This window comes from Enhydra lutris, unplaced genomic scaffold (genome assembly GCF_002288905.1).
Source record: "Enhydra lutris kenyoni isolate GAN:26980312 unplaced genomic scaffold, ASM228890v2 scaffoldscaffold25, whole genome shotgun sequence".
NCBI lineage: Eukaryota > Metazoa > Chordata > Mammalia > Carnivora > Mustelidae > Enhydra > Enhydra lutris.
In genome coordinates, this window is record NW_019154109.1 from 7,271,389 (window position 1) to 7,287,939 (window position 16,551).

The 16,551-nt window shown below is 56.9% G+C and overlaps 1 protein-coding gene across 1 annotated transcript in view; it reads right to left on the reverse strand.

The window, feature by feature from the left end:
- Nucleotides 1–1,325: 1,325 nt before the first annotated feature.
- LOC111151116 (pleckstrin homology domain containing A6) overlaps nucleotides 1,326–16,551 on the reverse strand; it is a 39,574-nt gene continuing 24,348 nt past the window's right edge. The window contains exons 10-21 of the mRNA XM_022508900.1: nucleotides 16,245–16,394; nucleotides 15,344–15,439; nucleotides 13,830–13,941; nucleotides 13,091–13,230; nucleotides 10,602–10,731; nucleotides 10,288–10,394; nucleotides 8,772–8,963; nucleotides 7,608–7,775; nucleotides 7,373–7,506; nucleotides 6,716–6,861; nucleotides 2,012–2,135; nucleotides 1,326–1,387 (exon numbers count right to left, since the gene is read on the reverse strand). Coding sequence (XP_022364608.1) covers nucleotides 2,020–2,135; nucleotides 6,716–6,861; nucleotides 7,373–7,506; nucleotides 7,608–7,775; nucleotides 8,772–8,963; nucleotides 10,288–10,394; nucleotides 10,602–10,731; nucleotides 13,091–13,230; nucleotides 13,830–13,941; nucleotides 15,344–15,439; nucleotides 16,245–16,394 — 1,491 coding nt within the window. The 3' untranslated portion in view covers nucleotides 1,326–1,387; nucleotides 2,012–2,019. The remainder of the gene's footprint in view (nucleotides 1,388–2,011; nucleotides 2,136–6,715; nucleotides 6,862–7,372; nucleotides 7,507–7,607; nucleotides 7,776–8,771; nucleotides 8,964–10,287; nucleotides 10,395–10,601; nucleotides 10,732–13,090; nucleotides 13,231–13,829; nucleotides 13,942–15,343; nucleotides 15,440–16,244; nucleotides 16,395–16,551) is intronic.

Here is a 16,551-nt window from a genome sequence, read left to right on the forward strand (position 1 = left end):
CCCCTCCCTCCTCCCTGGCTACCATCCTCCCCAGATGAGGGGCGAGGAGGAAAACATGAGCTTTGCTTCTGAGTCTCTTCTGCTGGCCTCCCTGGGTAGGCGGATGGGGAGACAGCCGGACCAGAAGGGAGCCCTTCCACGTAGCCTCACCTGGTCCTCCTTGGGAATGCCTGGGACGCGGCGTGGGGCCCTAGAACCTAGCCCCCCAGATTAAGGCTGCATTTCCTTTCTGGGGCACTCTCCCAGCTGGCCCCCAGCACATTCCCGGGGAAGGGGGACAAGAAAACGTCCTGAACATGGTTAGGAAAGACGCCAAGGCTGATGATACCCTACGTGACAGAGGTCCTTCTCTCTGCCCCTGAGCTACGGAAGGGGAGGCAGACACTGAGCCCAGATCCAGAAAGGGCCATCTTCCCACCCGCACACCCGCACCACATCCCTCCACCTTCGTCCCCATGGCTGCAGCTGAAGGTCACCACGTTCTCGCCGGTTGGTCCTCCAGGGGCCAGTGATGCACAGGCCCGTGGATCTGGGGGACGAGGGGCAGGAGCAGGGCTGACAGTCTGGCTCTGTACTTGGCACTAAGCTAAGGCTCCATCCTGGGGAAACCCATCCATCCCACACCCCCTTTCCACCTTCGCCTCACCCTCTTATTTGCAAACGAGTCCTGCCGCTTCCCTGTCCTCCCACTTGCCTTCATCTCTCCCTCTCTCTTCTCCCCCTTCTCAACCTGTCCGCAGACGCTGCACAGACCTGCGTGCCGCTCTCTACCCATAGCCAGCACTGTGCCCTCTGGGAGCCAAGAAGCCTCTCCCCAGCTCTTGTCATCTTGTCTTTGGCTCAAGCAGCGTGGTCAGTCTCCACTGGACCCCAAGGGAGCACCCATCAGCAGAGACGTGTCAGAGTCCCGGGTGCAGCTGGGACAGCAGGGTGGGGCGACGGGGAAGGACCAGATGGCAGATACCGTCCTCAGTGTCAGGAGGGGCCGGAAGAGGCAAAAGCGTCCATCTTCTCCTCACCCTAGTCCTCACCTAGAGAGCCCAGAGCGTCTTCCCCACCAGGGCATCCTCTTCCTCAGGAAATGTTCCAGTAGGGCCATCACACCACCAGCCAGGGCTGGGCCTAGCCCCCCAGGACTCGGGTGCCAGCCAGGGAGTGCTGTCTGCCCAGCATCTCAGGCCCCGGCCTAAGGCCACCATGTGGTGGTGATGGGCGTGTGGCCGGGCGTGGTGGGCGTGTGGACACTGAGGTCACATCTTGGCAGCAACCCCACGGGAGCGCAGGGGCAGGGGGCCAGGGTGGGGAACCAGGACCTCCGGGGGCGGAGGAGGCCTTCAGAACGTGGCTCTGTGGGGCTTCATGGCGTTGGCCTCGGCCAGAGCTTGCACTGAAGAGAAGAGAAACGGGTCAGAAAGGTGCGTCCTGGCAGAGGGACAGCTCCAGCCCAGCTTCCCCAGGAGACAGAAGTCTCTTCTCATAGAACCCTGTGGAAAACTGCCCCACGCCCCCAGCCCTGAGTGGGGAGCCCATGAATGGAAGTCCATGCTCTTTTTCACGTGCCTGGTACCGAGCGGCTATGTGCTAGGGGAAAGGGAGGCACACAGCCTTTGGCCACTGTTGCCTGTGGTATTGTCATTTACAGGAAGATCTGGGGGTGATCTGGGAGCTTCTGAGGCAGGACTGCTGTGTATCTCAACAGGCTTGCTGGCGGACAGTGGGATAGGGGAGGCCTCAGCTCTGTCCCTGCCTGCTTCTGGAGAAGCAAAACCTACTGGCGGCACTGTGACATCCAAGAGGCAGCCCCACCAGCTGGTGCTGGCCCAGCACTGCACAGGGACTGGGACAGGGATGGGGATGGGGATGCTGCGGGCTCAAGCGGATGGAGGGAGGGGGGAGAGCGGCACAGGGGCACTGGGGCAGTGGGGGGGATAAGCAATGCCGGAATGAGGGGGGGGGGGGGGGGCGCGGGGGGGGGGGGGGGGGGGATGAAATACAGTAGAAAATTTCTTACGTCAGAGCTCAGACCCGCATGGTATGGCTGCTGTCGGCGCCCCGTGGGGATTCAGACGATAGGGGGTTGGCTGGTGGAGTCGGGGAAGCAGGGGAGGTGGGAGGGCTTGGGGTAGCACATTGCACTGGAAACAGAAATGAACAGGGAGGTTGAATAGGGGTGGGTGGTGGTGGCAGGGGTGGGGAGGCCGGGCACCCAGAGCAAGCGGGGCCCTGCCCCAGGCGGGGAGCCACGCAGGAGGCAAGCAGAGAGGAGAGCTGAGGCGGAGCTGGCCTCGGTCCCAGGCGCCCCGGAGGAGGAGACCGGGCCACTGCAGGCTCTGCTGAGAACCAGTGTGACTGTGGGCAAGGCCAGCCTCTCTGGGCCAAGCCTCTGCTCGTTTATGGAAACGGAGCAGACAGAGCAGCTGACAGCTCCTTACACACAGAGCTACGGTGGGTGATGAACAGTGCAGGAAAACCACACTACCCCCGATCATCAGGCCCCGGTGGGCGACTAGATCCAAGTTATCACCACAGTCATCACCTCCATGGAAACCGAGGCATCCGGCAGGGCTGGGACCGTGAACTTCGACCAGCATGCAGTCTCAGAAACACAGTCCCCCCGCTATCCCTGGGGAGCCCCTCTTCATCAATCCGGAAAGGGCAAACTTTGGTCCGCCCGTGAACAAATCATTACGAACCTTAAAGTGGTGACATTTGAATGAATGGATTTTACTCTATGATCGTTATGATTCCATGCTGAGAAGAGCAAAGTGGAAGGCCAATGAGGAGGGGGGTGGCCTAGAAGGAGGGATGAGTTCTCTGTAGTCTGCAGACTCGGGCGCAACTCAGGGCGGCTGTGAGGCTGGAGACTGGCAGAGAGAATGTGCTCACAGGGCCTCAGAGGAGAACCAGACCTCAGCCAGGGTCACACTGTTTCCTCCAACAGAAGGATCCTGGCATCCAACTTCCTAGCCCCTTGCGCTCCACCCTGCCCTGGACCCCAACACCTCCCTGCCCTCTGTGCACTCCCATCGCGTACACACACACAGTCACAGATGGACACAAGACGTGGAACTTCCTCGTGAGCAGGAAGCCGTATCCGCCCACACAGAATACAGGCTTCGAGCACGGGATCCAACAGTTTTCCACGCTTGCTGCCCACAACTCAGATATGTGTGTTTGTGCATTTCCAAACTGAACTCTTCCACGGGACCCAACACACATGTGACGTCACACTCAAATACATTCGCAAACGCTTTCGAAACACATGTCTGTGCGTATGTCTGTATCGTGGACCCAGTGGTTAGTTGTTTGGCAACTTTGACTTCTAAAACAGTCAAAAAGTCAAAAACTGAGCCAGGGCTGTTTCAAGAAAGCCAAATATCGATGGCAACATGCATGCCATGAAGCTCTTAGAATTATGCACAGACGAGCTCTCGGGTGGCCAGTTTCTCTTTACCTCTACACACTTCTGAGGAGCTGACCTGCTGGGTGTCTACCCCATGGGAGATCAGAAACAGAAATCAGGGGAGAAAAAGGACTTGGCAGGCCCACTGATAGCTAGAAGAAGGCACAACCGAGGCGAAAACGTCTTTTGTAAAAAGTAGATGTAATACCTTTAAAAGCGTAGCAGTTTGGGAGAGCTTAGCATAGAGCTGTGGTCTGTACCAACTACAGCCCCAAGGGCATCCCTTCAACGGATGGGCAGAAGAAGGGTATTTATAATGATATTAAACAAACAAGAGCAAGAAAGATGAATTATGTTAAATATAACTTCTTTATGAAGGCAGAAAATTTCTAAATATATATTAGGAATATATCCATTGAAATAGTTGAAATTTACAGGGTGCCTGGGTGGCTCAGTCAGTTAAGCGTCTGCCTTCAGTTTAGGTCATAACTCCGAGGTCCTGGGATCAAGTCCTGCATTGTGCTCCCCGCTCAGTAGAGAACCTGCCTCTCCCTCTGCCCCTCCCCGTGCTCCTGCTCTCTCTCTTCTCCCAAATAAATAAATAAATACAATCCTCAATAAAAGGGAAATGTTCCAGTTCCAGTCGGGTTGAAGCAAGTATCGTGCACTTAGACCAGCTTGCTTTGAAGTGAGGTGAAATAGTTAAAATTCACATACGTAGCAGCTATGTATTGGACAGGTGTGATATTATAACCGTGGGTCCGCGAGTACTATCTCGTCTGTGTGCATAAATCATCGGTCACACCTGCTCGCCCATCCTGCCCCTTCATGAGACCTGCTTTCCTCCCTCCTGCACACACAGATACGTGTTCACAAATATTGCAATGTATTCACCATGCAAAACGCAGACACAAATGTGTTTTATCCGTCCTCAGACTGCAGAACAAGCCAGTCCCGCAGATATACGTGCGTTCATCAACGCTGCCTCCATCCGTAAGCTGTACACTCGCACACACGTATGTAAACTCCAACAGCTCGCTAACTCCCTCCTGTACTCATAGTGACTTCCCCACAATGTCCGTAGACATTCTGCAGTCATACACACACCTAGCTCCGTATTTGCGCTCACACATCCTCTCCAAACACGCACCTGAATACACACAAATGCGCGTCCCTCTACAAACGTCCCCTAGTATAGGCACTGCACCCGACATCGTGCCATGCATACAAACGTACACTTGCCGCGTCTTCCCCTATACCTCCTCCATGAGTCTGCACGCTTTGGGTCCGCTGACAAGCATTCCTGATCCCGCCATGCATGCCACACATGCACTCTTGGGCACGGCCTCCCCACCCTGTGCACGCCACGCTGTCCTGACGACCCGCACCTGGCACTCCCACACGCACGGTCCCAGGCTTGAACCCGTGCCCACGCACAGTCCTCGCTGTCCCGGGCAGAGCTGCAGCTCTGGGAATCTGGGCCAGAGGCCAAGGGGCAGCAGGAACCGTGGGCTAAGTCTGAGGTCTGGCCCTGCTATGCCATTTTTTAAATAGTTGGGGTTTTGGCAAAAGCAAAATGACGGTTTACTTTCAGCGCACAGACCCTGAAACGTAAGCTGGTGTGTATCGAAAGGGAAATCTGAGAGGCCAGGCTGGGTTTTGTTTTCATGGAACCTTTGGCTGGGAAATGACAGGAGAGCCTGGGGCTGGAGTGAGGGCAGAGGGAAGTTTTAAAAACAGTGTTGTGTGCACTAACCCTTGAAACAGGAAGTTGCCTTTTGCCCAGAGCAGGAGGAATTTGATTTTTGGAAGATTCGAGTTCATTTTATAGCTAAACTACAGAGAGGTGGGACTGAGGCCTCTGTGCAGCCCAAACTTGTCCTGCCGCCTTTGGCAGCGGGACAGGACTGCCTGAAGCCCATCCCTTCTCTTGTCCTCAGCTCCAGCCCAGCCAACAGCCTCTCTCTGAAATACCTCCCGCAGTGTTCCCTGGCCGCCCACTAGATGTCCCTTAGACGCTGACCGCCAGTAGGTTCTTCCTTACGGCGTAAATTCCCTTTGCTGTAGCCCGAAACCCTCTGGTTTCTAAAAATATCCACATTTAAATTAGCAAGGAAAACAGCACACAGAGCCTCCTTCTACTCCAGCTACTGCTAGGTCAACGAGTCCTCCTGCCGTCACTAGCACCGCCGCGGCCACATCGGGCTAGCATTCAGTGACCACTTACTGAGTGCCAGGCACTGTGCTGGGCGCTGAGCATTCATCGTCGCCATTGCTCACACCGCCATGCAGGTATTTTGATTTGAATTTTACAGATGAGGACATAGAGTCCCCGGAAGCCAGAATCCAAACCCCTCTTGATGACCAAAATGAAACGCCATCCCTTCCGCCGGGCTTCTGGCCACAGTCCCGAGCTGCTCGTTGCTGACCCCTCGCCCTGGCTACTGTCACTGGGGGCCAGCACACCTGTCTCTTTGCCTCCTCCTCCTTGCAAACCTGGCATCCTTCCCGGGCATCTCTCTGGACTGGCCTTCTAAGCTCTCCCTTTCCTTCTCTTCCCTAATCAACTTTGGTCCTGAGGAGGGGGACACATTCCGCACCCCCCATCAGGCTTCATCATGTAACCACCGTCTTTCCTCCATCCTTCACCCCCCCCCCCCATTAAGAGACCCTCTTCTGTTCTTCCTGATTCTGGTCTCACCTTCTCTGGGGCCATACCTCAGGCTGACCTCAACCTTACAGTGACTGGGTGGAACCCTCTAGCTTTTGTATCAGCGTGAAGTCTGTTACTCATGCTCATCTTTTCCTAGCAGAGAAGTGGGTTTGGGTCAGTAGCCAGGGTGGTAACTGGATCACTCTCACCTCTGGCCACCTGCCCTTCTGACACCTTCCTACTTGCACGCAGCCAGAAGGGGAAGGGAGAGAGTACCCTGCAATGCCTGGACCCACTCCGTGACTGGTGATGCCTTTATCCTTCCCAGCCAAGCTCAGGGATCGCCCTTTCACTATGCCTTTCCTTGAGCTGCCCAGGGACAGTGGCGCCCTTGCTCCCTGCGTGGCTTCTGGCCATTCCTTCATAGAGCAGCTCTAGGAGAGCATCCCAGCTCTGAGCTCCTGGAGGCAACTCTGGCCCCTTGGCACCCCACCAAGCCTGGCACAGTACCTGGTGCTCAATAAATGCTCGTCCTGACCTTGAGACAGGTCTCCCTGGCCCTGTGTCTCTCTATCCCTGGCCCCCTCGCAGCACTGAGCTTCCTCCCCTGCACCTGGTCAGCCGGTCTCCCTGGAGGAGCGGGGCCCGGCCCCTCTCACCAGACAGCATGCGGCCCCTGCGGGAGGCCTCGGTCGCCAGGGCACAGGAGATTTCAATCCGCTTCTCCTGCTCCTGCAGCTGGCTCTCTGAGTCCTGGGGCACGTCCACAAGGTCCCCCTCGCCGATGGGCACCACGTTCTGCATACTGAGGAGGCACAGACACACAGACATGGAGTGGGGGGACAGGATGGTCTGACTGGCTTGGGGGGGGCCTGTGGACTGAGGTTGGCGGGGTGGCCAGAGTGCTGTGAGTGGGCAGGCTCTGGTTCCCAGCAAGGCTGTCCCCAGGGGGGAGTGGGACGGACCTTGGCAAAACACATTTTGGGACCCCCCACTGCAATGTCTTAAAATGAATGAGAAGGTTCGAGTGAACATCTGGGGCAGCCTTGATGAGGAAGAGAAGTCACCAGAGGGCAACCCCTCAGTTTGTCTTGATGACAGCATGTGCCTGCGTCCAACAGGTCTTTTGGGCACGCAATGACAGCATCCCTGCCACGGCCACAGGGCTGGGTCTGTTCCGCTGTCTTGAGCCACTCTCCACCTGCCCTCCGCTGGGGAGGCTCAGGGCTCCCACTGGCACGGGGCGGGGTGCTGGATTCAAGGGCACTAGTGTCCCAGGTGCCAGGGCAGACAGAGGAGTTCACCCAGCACATTACCTGGACTTGGCAATGAGCGTCTTGATCCTCTCCACCTTCTTCTGCTTCTCCTTCAACTCCTCAGGGCTCAGGGGAGTATCAGGCTCCAGGTCAATGTACCGTTCAGGGATGAGGACTTTGTCTGGCGTGGAAAGCTGGGGAGGGACCAAGGTCACCACCTCCGTTCCGTCCCCTCTCCCCACCCACCCCCCATCCCCAGGCTTTCTCCCCCTCTGCCCTCCTGGAATTCACTCACCTCCTTATTGATGTCCACGTCGTAGTGCTGGGGCTCCAGCTCCATTTTGCGAAGCCGGGCAATTTCCTCCCTTGGTGTCTCGTAGGCCTGCCCGCCAGGCTCCTCCGCCCGCAGGGCTGCCTCCAGGTTGGAGATGTCCACCTCGTGGATGCTACGATGACGGCGCACCTAGGGGACAGTGCCATCATGACCACATGGGGACTCTGTCCCCTGCTGCCCATGCCTCCAGGCAGCCCTAAGCAGGCTTGTGTCCTCGCTGTCCCCACTCATCATGCCGATCTGGCTGCCACCCCACCGTTCCCACCGTGGGACAGCTAGCCTCCTGCCACGCTGCTTGTCCAAAGCCTGCCCACCTGCAAAGGCCAAATGTCATCAATATATCTGTCTCACTGGGACTCATTACTTCCCATCTGGTTAGACCCTGTGTTCAGTCTGCGCCATCTCTCTTAGGCAGTTGGATTAGTGGATTCCTGTTACAAAAGCTCCAATACACCAAGGAGACTGTAAACCCTTTGAGGGTAAGACTTATAATCCTGATTTTCCTGTATTTCTGAAATGTGGTGGAAAGAAAAAAGGCAGATGCCTGGGGCTACTCCCAGCTCCACACTCAACAGCCATGCGGCGCAGGAGTCCTGAATTTCTCCTGACTTCGTTTCCCTACATCTAAGACAGCGGTGGTAATTCCTAACCTGGGAACTGAAAGAACTAAATAAAATAATGTGAGATTCGAGAACCACATGGCGCCACGTGGCAGGGCCCTATGACGACCCTCTTCAGTAGACCCACCCCAGGGTGTACACAGAAACACACGGAAAATGCTCTACACACGCGTGTGAGTGACAGCTCTCCTTGGGTGCTGAATTTTGCACAATGCTCTATTAACTGAATTTTGTATCATTCATTTCAACTTAAACAATCAACGCACTCCCTTTTGTGAATTATTTTTCTTTAAACACATACAAGGAATGCTTTGCTGTCGTGTATCTTCTGCCTAGTGGGGAGAAGGCTCCCCCCGTTCTCCCGGGTGCCCAGCTTGGGTCCTTCCCAGGCCCATCTCTTATGACCTTCCCCCCAGATGCCCCAGTCCAGGCCGGTCACAGACTGGGGGCGCGCCGTGTTTGGCAGATGCCCGGCCCGGCCTGCGGGAGGCTGGGAGGACTTTACCACTTTGTAAGCGGGCCGGGCAGCAGGGTCAGGGGCCGGGCTGGCCGGGCTGGCTGGGCTGGCCGGGAGCTGCAGGCTCCTCCGCTTCTCCTTCATAGAGCCGCTCTGATGCCTCCGCATGCGGTCAATCTGCTCCTCCACACTCATCTTGACCTTGCCCTCAGTGGGGAACACGGCACTCTTGGGGCGCTCCTGCTGCAGGGGGAGAGCGGGCTCTGACGGGTGCCCATCCCCCACTCCCACTTCCTCATCTGCCCTAATGCCTTCCATGTCCCTTCTCTGGGAAGCCTGTCTGTGGTGGGGTAAAGAATGGCCCCTAATGGGGTGCCTGAGTGGTTCAGTGGGTTAAGCCTCTGCCTTCGGCTCAGGTCATGATCTCAGGGTCCTCGGATCAAGTCCCGCATCCGGCTCTCTGCTCAGCAGGAAGCCTGCTTCCCCCTCTCTCTCTGCCTGCCTCTCTGCCTACTTGTGATTTCTCTGTCAAATAAATAATTTTTTTTTTAAATCTTGAAAAAAAAAAAAAAAGAACGGCCCCTAAAACACATGGGCACGGCCTAACCCCCTAGAACCTGTGAATGTGACCTGATTTGGAAATAGGGTCTTTGTGGGTGTGGTTAAGGTAAGGATCTCGAGAGGAGAGCGTCGGGAATTGGAGTGGACCCTGCGTCCGGTCTTAGGTGACTTTGTAAGGGACAGGACGGAAGACACAGGGTAGAAGGTGATGTGAAGGTGCAGGCAGATACTGGGGTGTTTTGTCCACAAGCTGAGGAACACCAGCGATGGCCAGCAACACCTGACGCTGGGAGACGGGCGTGGGATGGAAGCTCCCTCGGAGCCTCCCGGGGAACCAACCCTGGGGACACCTCGATTTTGGACTTCTGGCCTCTGCATCTGTGAGAATCAACTTCCTCTTGTTTTAAACCCCCAAGTCTGGGGGGCTTTGTTCATTTCCCAGAAGCCCTAAGAAATGAGTCTACAGCCTTAGGTCGGCCCCTTTGACTCTGATCACTGATTTTTGCTGGATTTGTAGTTCATCGCTGGCACATTATAATCATTTCGTTATTATATGGTATACATTATAATATAGACTATTATAAGGGGTACCTGGGTGGCTCAGGCAGTTGAGCGCCTGCCTTCCACTCAGGTCATGATCTCAGGGTCCTGGGAGCCTGCATCGGGCTCCCTGTTCATCAGGAAAGTCTGCTTCTCCCTTCTCCCTCGGCAGCCCCCTCCCTGCTCATGCTCGTTCTCCCTCAAATTAAGAAATAAAATCTTTAAAAAAAAATAATAATTTTGCTAACTATTCTTTCTTATGTGTATCTTCCTTGTCCCTTGTCCCTTGATATGTCTCCCTGATGGAAGACTTCTCCAGTGGGGCTGTTGTCGTCCTCCCACTTATCTTGCCTTCCTCCTCCAGGTCTGGGTTTCTTGAATGGTGGACAGATGGGGGGACACACAAAGGCCCCTGGACCCCCAGAGCAACTCAGGCCCGCCCGGGCTCACAGGCTGTGCTCACCCGGGAGGACAGTCCATTGGTGAGCCCATCAGCACTCCTTCTCACCACCCTTAACGGCGTTAGCTCTTCATCGGCAGGCGACTTTGTCCGAGGAGGCACAATGCCAACTGTAGGGAGATAGAATGACCAGTGGGCCTTCCTGAGAACAGTGAGGCAGGAAGACAGGGAGCCTGCTTCTCCAAGGAGGCCCAGTCCCACCTGTGGCAGAGAGGAAAGGCCCAGGATGGGTGCGTACTTGCTTTCTTTGGCTGTGAAGGAGCACCTCTCTGGTGCTCCTTGGCTTTCCTTCTAGGGCAGGATGAGATAGGAAGTACCTTTGTTGAGAGCTGCCTGCTTCTCTGCCTCCACCTCTTGCCTGGTGGGCACAAGGTTGATGTCTCTAGCGGTGTCCAGGGGTGAGGTCTGGTGGGGGTCTTTCTTGTTCTGCTCATGGCTTGTCTTGGGCTGGGGGAAAAAAATGAGAAGATGGCCCACGCTGTAGGGACTGCTGGGAACTCGGCCCTCAGGGATGTTTCTTTGGTTTCAATGGTTGGAGCACAGAGCCTTGAAAACACAGGATGAGGAAACTCTGAGTGTGCCTGCTGGGAAGTGGGCAGGGACGCCGTGGAGCCTCCCACCCAGGCCACCTTAAGGCCGGCCAATGTTGGCTCATCTTGTGCAGTGAGGGCTCAGGACTTCCAGGAGGCCCTCAGCCGAGGCCCACAGAGAGGCCCCTCAACCTGACCAGGCCTCTTAGCGAGCACCAAGAAGCACAGACTCGCTGTGCGCCAGAGAGGAGGAATGGCTGGAGGAGGAGGGCTACAAGAATGAGGTTCTCTGAGGATTCTGCCAGGATCCCACCCAAAACCTGAGCAAGAGAACCAGGTGGGCTTTGGTACCAAGATTATGGGGGGCAGAAGTGCATACTTAGCTTGAGGGCTTGCAGAATCCTGGGACTAGAAGGGGCCTCAGACACCACCGGCACCCCCTCTACACTCCCACAGGACAACTAAAGGGTCTAAGTCTTCATGAGGGACACACAGAAAGACTGAGCCCGAGGCCAGAAACACCAGCTCGAGTCCAGTGACAGAGATGGGTGAACCCCATCACCTCCCCTCGTCTGGAAAGCGGAGATGACCCTGCCTCTCCTCCCCGCTCACCGGCAGCCAGCCCCTCAGGGGCTGTATGCGTCCTGGCAGCTGAGCCGGGATGAGAACATGGCGCCCAGTTTTAGACGCTGGACTACCCACCTGCAACCTCTTCCCAGCCTAACTGCACCTCTGTCCTGGGGAGGGAGGCTGGGAAGCCAGAGCAGGGCAGCTTACAGCCCAGGGCCAGTGAGACCCAAGAGGACACAGGAAAGGCAGAGAGACAGATAGCATGGAAGGACCGGGGTCTGAGGTGGACAGGAAGGGACTGGAATGGCACCAGCCATGGCAGGTCCCTTGATCTCCCTCATCTGCTCGCACTGGTAGGAAGTGGGGCACACCACCACTCACAGCCAGGAGCTGACCAGGACCCTGGGCATGGGGTGGGGTGACACTCATTTTCCCCTCTGTCCACAGAGAGCAGAAAGAGGAAAGCCACCCCTTTTCCTTATCCTAGAGTCTGCCAGGGTAGCTGTGGGAAAATTAATATTGAAATGACGGAAAAATGGTTCCATGTCCTGCCTTGCCCCCTCACCTGCCCCTTTGCCCTGCTCCCTCCGCCCCTGCCCTCCAGGACCCAAGGGGGCTGGGTACCTGACCCCTGGCTGGCTCGCCACTGCGGTGCCAGGCAGGGGAGCTGGGGTACGGCCAGAAGCGGCTCTCGCTAGGGAGTGGTGGCACGTTTGGAGGAGACTCCAGGGGGACGTAGGCTTTGGGGAGGGGGGGCCGCGGCGGGCTGGGCTCCTGAGGCAGAAAGAAGCCAGAGCATTAGGAGGAAGGAGAGCAGCCACTGTGAGAGCAGGAGAAAAGAGTGTTAGCAGGAGACAGATGACATCGCGGGGACCCAGGGCTGGCCCCTAGACCACCAAACTCCCACCCGTGTCCTGGAGGGATCTCCAGCTCCGGAGCGAATGCTCAGCCTGGCTTCAAGTCTCTCCTCGGCTGTGCCCCAACCTATGCACTGCTCCCCACTGTCCCCCAATTTTTCTCCAAAGCTCCCTGCTCACTGGCCTCACCATCACCCTGGGCACATCCGCACCCTCTATCTTTGCTTCGACCACCTCTGCTGCCTATGATGCATTTCCCTTGCTCCTCTACCTGTCCCAGTGAAGGTTCAACCTTCCCCTCAGAACATCCGGGTCGTTACGATCCAACCTGAGACACACACTGCCACGTTCCAGAGGCTGGCCGCTTCCTATAAATCGGTCTTGGTCCCCGCCTGGACACTGGGCTTCCCAGGAGAAGGGCCTCAGCCATGTACGTGTATGTTTCCGAGAGGGCCTCACCGCATCTCTTGCCCCATGTAGAGCTCCACGAGACACCAGCTAGGAAACTGCTCCCCACGCCCACCCTCAACCCTCTCACATGCCGGGACAGTCCTGGATTTAAAGTCCACTCAGCGCTGGGGATCTCTGTTAACCGTCCTTATGCTTAGGAAGAGACTTCCCTGGACGGAGGCTGAAGATGATGAATGCCGATGAGGGCAAGTAAAGGGAAAATCTGGAAGCAAGTTCCCCAGACTGGGTGTGAGAACGAGCACCCTAGACAGAAAGCCAAAGCACTAGGCCTGGAGGCCTCAGGGGCGGAGACGGGCACAGCCTGTGTCCTTCAGGTGGAAGAGGACCTGGTTCTCCCTCCCTCCCCCACCTACCTTCTAGTCCATTTTCTCAGCTTACCTCGCTGGACCCGGGCTTGGTGGGGGACCCCTGGGAGCCGGACACCAGTGAAAAGGGGCTTAGGGGGCTGGTGAGACTGGCGGAGCTGAGAGGGCTGGCAGGGCTGTTGGAGCTGTAGGTGGCCGTGGGGCCGAGGCCTCCTGGGGGACAAGCAGAGAGGACAGATGAGGGATGGATGGGGTAGGGGTGTGCCCTGGCATGGGGGTGGGCTCCGTGGTGGAGGAGGCTGGGGAGGCCCAGGGACGTGGGAGGGAGGTTTCAGGGCTACCCAGGCCTGATGGAGGGACTTAGTCCAGGGCTTGGGGAGCAGGCTGGCTGCGGAGAAGCACGTTGGGCAGGGGTTAGATGATGGATGGAAAGGACACTGTTGCCTCTGAGATGGCAAAGAAAGCCAGCCGAAGTCCCAGCACTTCTGATCACCACCCGCCCCGTGGGCTTGGGTGGGGGTGGGATGGGGAGGCCCAGATGCTCTTCGACCTTTTCTGGGGACGAATCTAGACTATCAGGGTCCACGAGGTCCCTAAGTGGCATGCCTGGTCTGTTCTGGGCGGAGAGGAAGGAATAAGGGACCCCTACCTATCATCTCCGGGGCAGATCCCGGAAGCCTGAGAAGGCCCTGACTAGCTCCGAGCCCAGAGTGAGGGCCTGGAGAGGGGGGAGTATGAGAGATGTGGGATGGAAGCCAAAGACCAGAGCATTTCTGCTGAGCCGTCAGGAGGCCGGAGGAAAAGGCTCCCACCTCGGTGCTTGGCTGTGTCGGTGCCCCGGGATGGGTTATTCTTCCTCAGCCCCTCCATCACGTCCTGGATCCTCCAGATCTCCTTCTGGATTTGCCGGTTGACCACCTCATTCTGGAACCACACGAGAGTGGGTCAAGGGAGGTGGCCACGAGGAGGGTGCCAGCCTTCTCCCTGCATCCCTCTGGGCCGGCAGGAGCCCTGCGCATGCACATGCTCCCACGTCCCTTTGGCGCGTTCATCTTTCCTGTGGGAAAGCCCCAGAGGAGAGGGTCCAGTCATCACAGCCCAGAGCCCCTTTAGGTAAATATGCTGCCTCAGCTTCCCTGGGGAGATCAGGGTGGTCTTGGAGCAAATGCCCCTCTAGGTGGACACTTGAAGGTAGCGCGTTGTCAAGGGCAAGGGTATACAATTGACTAACGTTCCTTCTAGCCAAACGGCCCTTTTGTAATACCAACACCTAATGTCTGGCGAAGTAGTCACGAATTATGTTCAGTTAGAGTTTGCCCTCGGAAAAATCCAGCTACCGCCTACTTAGCCTCCCCGCGGTCCTCCACCCCGTGCGCCAGGCTTGGCACGGGGCCTTGGGTACACTAACTCCTTCCGGCTGCACAAGAACTCTGTGCGGCACAGGCCTCAGGTGTCCCGACTTTGGAGATGGAGAGATTCGTTTCGTGCCCATGACCCTGTTAGTAAGCAGTGTGACCGCCTTCTGAGTCTGGGTCTGTCTGTCTCGAGAGCTCGTGCCCTCGACCAGGATGCTCCCTGACCCCCTAAAATGTTCGTATTGCAAGTCAGGCTTGCCCGCAGGACACGGAGGCATTCAGGTGCTCTGGATCCGGAGGGCCTTCACCTCCCCCTCCCTAACCAGCTGCAAGGGGGGTGGTGAGCTTCATCCCTCAGAGGAAACTAGGGGGTGTCGGGGGCATGACCTGCATTGGAGAGACAGGGCTTACACAGCTAGCGAGAGCAGATGCAGAGCTGGCATAGAGAAGATCAAGGGAGGAAAAGAACAGGAACTCCTCAAGGTCAATGTGTGTGGTCTCCCGCCTCCAAGCAGTGTTTCTAACCCATCCTGGGAAGGGAACACTCCTTCCTATCTCAAAGGTCCTGAGTGGCTGGCTCCCGCACCAACTTCTCCTTCTGAGGTCGTGAGAGACAGCTGCACAAAGGCCCACGGCTCTACCCGCATGTGGACTGAAACCCTTACCCAGACCTACATCCATATCTATCTCGATGGGTTCAGTCCTTCCAGTCATAAAGTATCTTCGTCTAACCCAGCGCTCTCATGTTTCTGCTTTACTCCTTTCTCATGATCTGATGGAACTAAAGAAGATTTCACACGGTCTTCATCCTGAGAGTGTCTGTTTTACGTGGATGTGAACCTTGTCTTCTGTCTCAGGACAGATGCCCTGTCTCAAGTCTCTGAGATCTCGGAAGCAAGAAAGGAAGCCCCTTTGGCCCAAAGGAGAAGGGAAGGCACACTGACCCCCTCCTGCCCAGGGGCCCTCTTCACCTGGACATCCAAATTGAGCTGTTCCCAGAGGTCATCATGCAGGGCGGACACCTCTGACTCAAGGCTCTCATACTCTACGGTGCTGTTCGTCAGGGCCTGCAACGAAGGGCGGCTTTACTGAGACAGCGGCCATTGCCCAAGTCTTCCTCCCCACCCATCCCTACACAGGGCCCAGGGCCAGGGCACCTGGGGTCTCGCAGGGCTTAGAGGAGAGCACAGAGGGACAGGAGGACAGGGCCCAGGGCTGAGACATTCTCATGATAGCATAACAGTGGCCCACACAACTGTAGGCTAAAACACAGAAACCACAATCCTCTCCAGATGTGGGGATGGGATCATACCATGCCCACCCCCTCCTGGTCTCCCCAGACTGGGTGACCCCAAGCGGAGGGCAAGAAGAGAGGAAACCCAAAGGTGTTTGCTCCCTCGGGGTTAGAGACCTTCCGCCTTTCTGGACCATGTTTCGCTGGGTCTTTGGCTGCAACACCCCAGAACCCTCCGGGCAGTCGGTCCTGCAGGGTCTGCCCTGAGCCCACGGCAAATGACCGGGCCAGCAGCCTGGCGCCGGTGTCCCAGTTCTCCAGGGGAGAAGACAGAGGAGGCAGCAAAGCTGTGAAAGCGGCCCATGAGATAAGGAGCCCTGGACAACAGCAGGGCAGGAATGCTTTGGGGAAAAGAAGCCTGTTTCCTTGCCAAAGACTATGGAGCGAGCTGGCGGGCACGCTCGCTGCCTATCTGCAGGGCGCTATTAATATTAAGGTCTTTTGTTTCTGCCCCTTCAGGTGCTCCTGGCCACCAAGTTGAGTGGGAAATGAGACAGCACAGCCCGGGAGGGGTGGCCCTCCTGTCCCAGTGCAGACGGCCAGACCAGGGGATGGGAGGCGGGGGGGAGTGGCGTTACCGTGGTGGCCTGGGACAGCTCCACCCGGATGTTGATGAGCTGGTTCTGTAGGGACTCTTTCTTATGCAGCAGCTTCTCGGGGTAGGCAGGCTGGTTCCCAAACATCTCCAGCTCCTGGTGGGTCCCCATCAAGGCACTTTCCAGGCTCTCCTGAAGAAAGGCAGGGGAATGGCCGTCAGCGGCTCTGATGATTCCTCTCCGAGCCCCAGCAGTTCAACCCAGCACCTTCGTGGAGGTTGTCCCCACCGGCCAGGCCCACAGAAGAGCTTCCTCAGTACCAGTTAGGGAAAGGACAGAAGTTTAAGAC